Below are 9320 nucleotides of genomic sequence, written 5' to 3' on the forward strand. Positions count from 1 at the left end.
CCCCATAATGCTGTGGCCAGACAACCTCCCATAATGCTGTGGCCAGACAATCCCCCAAAATGCTGTGGCCAGACAATGCTGTGGCCAGACAACCCCCATAATGCTGTGGCATGCTGTGACCAGACAACCTCCCATAATGCTGTGGCCAGACAACCCCCATAATGCTGTGGCCAGGCACCCCCCATATTGCTGTGGCCAGACAACCCCCCAAAATGCTGTGGCCAGACAACCCCCCATAATGCTGTAGCCAGACAACCCCCCATAATGCTGTGTGGCATGCTGTGGCCAGACAACCCCCCATAATGCTGTGGCCAGACAACCCCCCATAATGCTGTGGCCAGACAACCCCCCATAATGCATTGGCCAGACAACCCCCCCATAATGCTGTGGCCAGACAACCCCCCATAATGCTGTAGCCAGACAACCCCAGACAACCCTGTGTGTGTACAGTTTGCCAGTCCCCACAAGGAAAAAGTACATTTCTAGGGGTTATAGGGTTAGAATTAGTGTCAGTGTCAGAATAAGGGTTAAAGGTTAGAAGTTAGGGTTAGGTTATAGGGTTAGGTTTAAGGTTATGGGGTTAGGGTAAGGATTAAGGTTAGGTTTAGGGTTATAGGGTTATGGTTAGGTTTAAGCTTATAGGGTAAGGGTTCGGTTGAAGGGTGAGGGTAAGGTTTAGGGAAAATAGGATTTTGAATCGGAATCAATTGTGTGCCCCCACAAGGTTATTAAAACCAGACTGTGCGTGTGTCCGTGTGCGTGCATCCGTGCGTGTGTGCGTGCGTCCGTGCTTGTGCTAACCCAGTACTCCATACTCCGACAGAGAGCTGTTACAGACGGTGTATGGAGCCTGGTTAGGAGAGATGTGGCTCATGGGGATACAGATCCTCCTATCAATCTTCTGGTCATGCAGGACATGGTGCCTGTGACTGTGGAGAGAGATGGAGGGAGAGAGAGAGAAAGGAAAGAAAGAAAGAGGCAAATATAGAGAGGGATGGGTAGAGAAAAAGAGAGGGAGTGGGATAAAGAGAAGTTAACACACCACCATATTGTTACAGTACTGCTTGAGTTACATGTTGATAAAACTGACATAACATCCAGTTATGAACGTAACCCTGGTTTCCTGAAAGACACCTTACTATAGAATACTCAAACTACACAACACTGTCAAGCAAGTGACTTACGCACGACATAGTCATAACAGTGACATAGACAGTCCTTAAGGGTGACATTAATACCTGAAGGTTCCTCTCTCTACGTCCTGTCCACTGAGATGTATGTGTGTCCCCTCCTTGAGCAGTGAACCAAAGGCCATGTACTCTCCTAGAGCCCAGTCACACACACGCTGGCCCACCATCGCCGCACGACCCTTTAGTATACGACTCAGACCTGAACCACACACACACACACACAGATGGATGAGGATATGTACTTGTTTTCCACAGGTTGTGTGTGTGTGTGTGTGTGTGTGTGTGTGTGTGTGTGTGTGTGTGTGTGTGTGTGTGTGTGTGTGTGTGTGTGTGTGTGTGTGTGTGTGTGTACCCCTGTGTCTGGTGAAGTCTTCCACAGGTATTGTGTGTGTGTGTATCAGTACCCCTGTGTCTGGTGAAGTCTTCCACAGGTATTGTGTGTGTGTGTATCAGTACCCCTGTGTATGGTGAAGTCTTCCACAGGTATTGTGTGTGTGTGTATCAGTACCCCTGTGTATGGTGAAGTCTTCCACAGGTATTGTGTGTGTGTGTATCAGTACCCCTGTGTATGGTGAAGTCTTCCACAGGGACAGATGAAGCGATGTATCCTATGTGTACCAGCTCCTCCTCAGGCAGGCCTGTAGACAGACTGGTCATACTCTTAGGCTGGCCGTCCACATTGAAGAAACCTACACACACACACACACACACAGATAAAGATACATGTTGTTAGTGTCTGTCTACACATTATAGAGTTTAACATATACATATATATGCCCTTAACCTATGTATTAAAATATATAGTTTCTCACGCACAAAGGCATACACACACACACACACACACACACACACACACACACACACACACACACACACACACACACACACACACACACACACACACACACTGACCGGGCCAGGGAGAGTCCAGCCAGTGTTTGATGTGTAGAATCTTCTCGTCTTTAGAGCGAGCGTGAGCCTCCTCACAGATCTTGTTATACTTGGCTATCTCCTCCTACAGACGGGAAGGGTTCATATCTATTTAATGTTGAATGATGTTATACTCAACACCAGAAGGGAAGGGTTCATATCTATTTAACGTTGAATGATGTTATACTCAACACCAGACGGGAAGGGTTCATATCTATTTAATGTTGAATGATGTTATACTCAACACCAGAAGGGAAGGGTTCATATCTATTTAATGTTGAATGATGTTATACTCAACACCAGGGAAGGGTTCATATCTATTTAATGTTGAATGATGTTATACTCAACACCAGACGGGAAGGGTTCATATCTATTTAATGTTGAATGATGTTATACTCAACACCAGACGGGAAGGGTTCATATCTATTTAATGTTGAATGATGTTATACTCAACACCAGACGGGAAGGGTTCATATCTATTTAATGTTGAATGATGTTATACTCAACACCAGTGTCTGGGAAGGGTTCCACATCTATTTAATGTTGAATGATGTTATACAGCACCCATATCTATTTAATGTTGAATGATGTTATACTCAACACCAGACGGGAAGGGTTCATATCTATTTAATGTTGAATGATGTTATACTCAACACCAGACGGGAAGGGTTCATATCTATTTAATGTTGAATGATGTTATACTCAACACCAGAAGGGAAGGGTTCATATCTATTTAATGTTGAATGATGTTATACTCAACACCAGAAGGGAAGGGTTCATATCTATTTAATGTTGAATGATGTTATACTCAACACCAGAAGGGAAGGGTTCATATCTATTTAATGTTGAATGATGTTATACCCACCAGTCTGGGAAGTCTTCCATATCTATTTAATGTTGAATGATGTTATATCAACACCCCTGTGTCTATTTAATGTTGAATGATCTATACTCAACACCAGAAGGGAAGGGTTCATATCTATTTAATGTTGAATGATGTTATACAGTCAACACCAGTGTATGGGGAAGTCTTCATATCTATTTAATGTTGAATGATGTTATATCAGTACCCCAGGTGAAGGGTCTTCATATCTATTTAATGTTGAATGATGTTATATCAACACCCTGTGAAGGGTTCATATCTATTTAATGTTGAATGATGTTATACTCAGTACCCCAGATGGGAAGGGTTCTTCTATTTAATGTTGAATGATGTTATACTCAACACCAGAAGGGAAGGGTTCATATCTATTTAATGTTGAATGATGTTATACTCAACACCAGAAGGGAAGGGTTCATATCTATTTAATGTTGAATGATGTTATACTCAACACCAGACGGGAAGGGTTCATATCTATTTAATGTTGAATGATGTTATACCTACACCAGAAGGGAACATATCTATTTAATGTTGAATGATGTTATACACACACAGATAAAGGGATATCTATTTAATGTTGAATGATGTCTATCTCAACACATTACGGGAAGGGTTTATCTATTTAATGAATGATATATGCAACACCAACCATATCTATTAAAATGTTGAATGATGTTATACTCAACACCAGAAGGGAAGGGTTCATATCTATTTAATGTTGAATGATGTTATACTCAACACCAGAAGGGAAGGGTTCATATCTATTTAATGTTGAATGATGTTATACTCAACACCAGAAGGGAACATATCTATTTAATGTTGAATGATGTTATACTCAACACCAGACGGGAAGGGTTCCATCTATTTAATGTTGAATGATGTCAACACCAGACGGGAAGGGTTCATATCTATTTAATGTTGAAATCTTATACGTCTTTAGAGCGGGAAGCCTCCTCACAGATCTTTTAATGTTGAATGATGTTATCTCCTCCTACAGAAGGAAGGGTTCATATCTATTTAATGTTGAATGATGTTATACTCAACACCAGACGGGAAGGGTTCATATCTATTTAATGTTGAATGATGTTATACTCAACAACACCCCCTTGCCACCTCATGTCAATCAGCAAGTACATTCTATTTCATTCATTCAGGATAGTATTTTATGTAAAGACAGAGGGCAGAATAGGATATCTTAGTACAAGTTTGTACGGTTTGCAAGGGTTGTGTGACTCAGTTGGTAGAGCATGGCACTTGCTCTACCACTAGGGTTTTGGGTTTGATTCCCAAAGGGGACCAGTACGAACAAATATGAAAATGTATGCACTCATTACTGTAAGTCGCTTTGGATAAGAGCGTCTGCTAAATGACCTAAATGTAACATGTTGTTTATGATTTATATGGCCATATACTGTATATGGGTATATAGTATAAATGGCAGAATGTGTTACCTCATAGTCCTGTCTGCTGACTGCTCCCTCTGCTAGGAGTTTCTCAGAGTATTTCTGGAGGACTCCTTTCTGCTTCTTGATCTGCTTGTACATCAGAGGCTGAGTGAACAAGGGCTCGTCCATCTCATTGTGGCCGTTACGCCTGTAACACACCTGGAGGGTACACACACACACACACACACACACACACACACACACACACACACACACACACACACACACACACATATATTTATATATATATATTTATATATATATATATATATATATTATATATATATATATTTATATATATATATATATATATATATATATATATATAGAATTATATATATATATAATATATATATATTATATATATATATATATATACATATATATATATAATATACACACAGATTAGAAGGGTGTGTATATATATATATATATATATATATATACACACACAGATTAGAAGGGTGTGTAAACATTGGCTCAGTCATCTGATTAAGACCATTACACTTTAGCAACACACCTTGGGGCACGTGACAGAAAACGTTATTTAGAGCTGACAGGCGTTTTGCACCATTTCACTGTGGCTTTAGTCATCAATCTAGCAAGAGGTCAATATTTTACTAATGTAGTAGTGTTTCCCCACCTAGAAAGCTATTTCAAAAAATCGTGTTTGTCAGTGCTCTTCCGTTTGCCTAATGAACACCACCCTGATCAGGGAACACTCTCACCAAGTCTACCACCACGTCCTTGTGAAAGGTGGCTCTCCACTCGGCGGCGACGTTACACACGTACATGACGGCCTCGGGGTCATCAGCGTTGACGTGGAAGATGGGGGCATTGACCACTTTGGCCACGTCTGTAGGGTAGGATGATGACCTCGCCACCCTGGGGTCAGTGGTGAAACCAACCTACAGGGAAAAGAGACCGGTGGTTAGAGGGTGTGTGGGTGCGGGCGTGTAACAGGGTTGTTCTTCTGTGAATGTGACAGTGATGTAGGAGGTTTTGTGTGTGTGTTTGTGTAGGGTATAGAGAACAACAGGCTATTCATGGGGCAGTTAAAGTGTGTTTGTTACCTGGTAGTTAATCTCAGAACCCAGAACCAAATGTTGTGTACACTAGCTAACTCTATTTACGGAAGTAAGCCCCTCCCCATGACAGAAACACCCCAAATTTCCAGTAAAACTCCCTCCTCCACTTCAAGCATCACCTCCACAAAATCAGGATTTGTCTAAGAGTCAGTGACAGGATACACCAAATGAAGATCGTCAGAAGAACTTGGACAGTGGTGTGTTTGGTGTTGCAGGATGTGTTACCTGGTTTTTGATCACCACATGGACAGTGGTGTGTTTGGTGTTGCAGGATGTGTTACCTGGTTTTTGATCACCACATGGACAGTGGTGTGTTTGGTGTTGCAGGATGTGTTACCTGGTTTTTGATCACCACATGGACAGTGGTGTGTTTGGTGTTGCAGGATGTGTTACCTGGTTTTTGATCACCACATGGACAGTGGTGTGTTTGGTGTTGCAGGATGTGTTACCTGGTTTTTGATCACCACATGGACAGTGGTGTGTTTGGTGTTGCAGGATGTGTTACCTGGTTTTTGATCACCACATGGACAGTGGTGTGTTTGGTGTTGCAGGATGTGTTACCTGGATCACCACATGGACAGTGGTGTGTTTGGTGTTTTGTTATCACCACATGGACAGTGGTGTGTTTGGTGTTGCAGGATGTGTTACCTGTTTTTGATACATGGACAGTGGTGTGTTTGGTGTTGCAGGATTGTTATCACCACATGGACAGTGGTGTGTTTGGTGTTGCAGGATGTGTTACCTGGTTGTTGATCACCACATGGACATGTGTTGCATGGATGCAGGTGTTACCTGGTTTTTGATCACCACATGGACAGTGGTGTGTTTGGTGTTGCAGGATGTGTTACCTGGTTTGTTGCAGGATGTGTTACCTGGTTTTGATCACCACATGGACATGCAGGATGTGGTGTGTTTGGTGTTGCAGGATGTGTTACCTGGTTGATCACCACATGACAGTGGTGTGTTTGGTGTTGCAGGATGTGTTACCTGTTTTTGATCACCACATGGATAGTGTTTTTGTGTGGTTGCAGGATGTGTTACCTGGTTTTGATCACCACATGGACAGTGGTGTGTTTGGTGTTGCAGGATGTGTTACCTGGTTGTTGACCACCACATGGACAGTGGTGTGTTTGGTGTTGCAGGATGTGTTACCTGGTTTTTGATCACCACATGGACAGTGGTGTGTTTGGTGTTGCAGGATGTGTTACCTGGTTTTTGATCACCACATGGACAGTGGTGTGTTTGGTGTTGCAGGATGTGTTACCTGGTTTTTGATCACCACATGGACAGTGGTGTGTTTGGTGTTGCAGGATGTGTTACCTGGTTTTTGATCACCACATGGACAGTGGTGTGTTTGGTGTTGCAGGATGTGTTACCTGGTTTTTGATCACCACATGGACAGTGGTGTGTTTGGTGTTGCAGGATGTGTTACCTGGTTTTTGATCACCACATGGACAGTGGTGTGTTTGGTGTTGCAGGATGTGTTACCTGGTTTTTGATCACCACATGGACAGTGGTGTGTTTGGTGTTGCAGGATGTGTTACCTGGTTTTGATCACCACATGGATGTGTTACCTGCAGGATGTGTTACCTGGTTTTGATCACACATGGACATGGATGTGTTACCTGGTTTTGATCACCACATGGACAGTGGTGTGTTTGGTGTTGCAGGATGTGTTACCTGGTTTTTGATCACCACATGGACAGTGGTGTGTTTGGTGTTGCAGGATGTGTTACCTGGTTTTTGATCACCACATGGATAGTGGTGTGTTTGGTGTTGCAGGATGTGTTACCTGGTTGTTGACCACCACATGGACAGTGCCGTGGGTGGTGTAGGAGGGCAGATCAGAGAGGTGGAAGGTCTCGTAGACAACCCCCTGGCCTGCAAACGCTGCATCACCATGGAGCAGGATGGACATCACCTGGAACACACACACAGAAATATAAATGCACACACACACAGAAAAATCGGTGTGCATTTGTGTGTGTACATACTCTTTTTCCCTCTGTGTCTCCACAGTAGAACTGCTCAGCCTTGGTCTTGCCCTGCACCACGGGGTCCACAGCCTCCAGATGGGAGGGGTTAGCCATGAGTGACAGCGTGATGTTCCTATCAGTGACCCGGTTGATCCTACGGTGCCACATCCCCAAATGGTACTTCACATCTCCAGAACCCTGATGGGAAGAGAGAGAGAGGGGCGAGAGGGGGGAGGGATAAAGAAAGGGCATGTTCAGAAGTCAAATGGAGGTGAATTGTATGAGTAAACATTTTTCATTTTCTTTTGCTTCTGATAGGACTTTTTCCATGTTATTCACTTTCCACATTGTGTTACCGGGAGTTTCCAATGTGTTAGCAGGGGAGTTTCCACATTGTGTTACCAGGAGGTTCCATTGTGTTACCGTAAGAGTTTCCATTGTGTTACCAGGAGAGTTTCCACATTGTGTCACCAGGACTAGCCGGAATTACTGGTTGGTTGGTGATCAAATACTTATGTCATGCAATAAAGTGCAAATTAATTACTTAAAAATCATACAATGTGATTTCCTGGATTTTTGTTTTAGATTCCATCTCTCACGGTTGAAGTGTACCGATGATAAGAAATTACAGACCTCTACATGCTTTGTAAGTAGGAAAACCTGCAAAATCGGCAGTGTATCAAATACTTGTTCTCCCCACTGTAAATACTGTACTCTATACCATCTACTGCATCTTGCCTATGCCGTTCGGCCATCGCTCATTCATATATATTTATGTACATATTCTTAGTCATTTACACTTGTGTGTAAGGTAGTTGTTGTGAAATTGTTAGGTTAGATTACTTGTTAGATATTACTGCATGGTCGGAACTAGAAGCACAAGCATTTCGCTACACTCGCATTAACATCTGCTAACCATGTGTATGTGACAAATAAAATTTGATTTGATTTGCTCTCTACTGGCTGTATAATTTACCTCATCAGCAGCTTCCAGGTTGGAGTCAAACTGACAGAAGATCTGATCCAGCTCCTTATGGATCACATTGGCCAACACATTCAACCTCCCCCTGGGGAGAGAGAAACTACGATAGACTTTTAGCTTTCATGTACAGTATAGCAAATGTTACATGTCTAATGAACAATCTATCTGGGTTTTCCAGTAAAGAACATGTTAAACAGCATGTAAGTAGTTGTAATGGAAACTGTAAATATTCCCGGGAACCCAGCAACCAGGAGAGCTACAACAGTAGGTTGAGAGCGGTGTCTAGTACTGCCGTAGCGACGCTACGTGTGGGGCAGCCTGTGATTGGCAATTCCATGGTAACAGTACCTGTGGGGCATGCCCATGATGATGCTCTCTACTCCGTTCATGCTGGACTTGTCGATGATGGTCTTCAGGGCCGGGATGAGAGACTCACAGCCCTCCAGACCAAAACGCTTCTCTGATGACCACTTCCTCTGGAGGAACTCCTCGAACCTGACCAACAGGAAGTCATACAAGGTTAGGCCCCGCCCACTCATCATTTTACCCAGTCCAGAATCCAGTCATAGAGTTATACAGTGAAGTCCAGAATGATTGGATCCCTTGACAAAGAGCAAAAAAGACTGTATAAAATAATACAAATTAAAATGATACTCTTTTATACTAACACAATTGCTCAGAAAAATAGATTTTGTTTGACAAATAATAATAAAATCTCAAAATGATGAAGGTGGATCCACTGTTTTCAATACTCAATCACCCTCTTGCGAGGATAACGACACAAACTTTTTCGAAAATGTTTTATGAAAAATGGTGAACATATTTGGAG

The 9320-nt window shown here is 42.6% G+C and overlaps 1 protein-coding gene across 11 annotated transcripts; it reads right to left on the reverse strand.

The window, feature by feature from the left end:
• Positions 1–372: 372 nt before the first annotated feature.
• ogdhb (oxoglutarate dehydrogenase b) lies at positions 373–9117 on the reverse strand. Of its 11 annotated transcripts, XM_052525403.1 has the most exons (9): positions 8486–8593; positions 7528–7707; positions 7326–7454; positions 5174–5353; positions 4452–4604; positions 2103–2205; positions 1751–1879; positions 1239–1389; positions 373–929 (listed from the first exon to the last, which is right to left on the reverse strand). In XM_052525403.1, exons 2-9 carry the CDS (start codon positions 7675–7677, stop codon positions 797–799), a joined length of 1128 nt encoding a protein of 375 aa, XP_052381363.1. In that variant the 5' UTR covers positions 7678–7707; positions 8486–8593; the 3' UTR covers positions 373–796. The 11 variants fall into 11 exon arrangements, 1 of the variants encoding a protein (XP_052381363.1); XR_008142871.1 differs by lacking the exons at positions 373–929; positions 1239–1389; positions 1751–1879; positions 2103–2205; positions 4452–4604 and adding an exon at positions 6686–7077 and having other exon boundaries at positions 4967–6038; positions 7214–7707; positions 8486–9117; XR_008142876.1 differs by lacking the exons at positions 373–929; positions 1239–1389; positions 1751–1879; positions 2103–2205; positions 4452–4604 and adding an exon at positions 6630–7077 and having other exon boundaries at positions 4967–5870; positions 7214–7707; positions 8486–9117.
• Positions 9118–9320: the final 203 nt, after the last annotated feature.

The sequence above is a fragment of the Oncorhynchus keta genome, chromosome 9, assembly GCF_023373465.1.
Source record: "Oncorhynchus keta strain PuntledgeMale-10-30-2019 chromosome 9, Oket_V2, whole genome shotgun sequence".
NCBI lineage: Eukaryota > Metazoa > Chordata > Actinopteri > Salmoniformes > Salmonidae > Oncorhynchus > Oncorhynchus keta.

Bases quoted from the DNA above. Each gene is read 5' to 3' on its own strand.
- ogdhb (XM_052525403.1), bottom strand. From the start codon at position 7,677: ATGTGGCACCGTAGGATCAACCGGGTCACTGATAGGAACATCACGCTG. The intron at 4,605-5,173 runs GTGAGAGTGTTC...TGTACCCTCCAG, and splicing joins AGGACGTGGTGGTAGACTTG to GTGTGTTACAGGCGTAACGG. The intron at 2,206-4,451 runs GTAACACATTCT...TCCCGTCTGTAG, and splicing joins TCAGCAGACAGGACTATGAG to GAGGAGATAGCCAAGTATAA.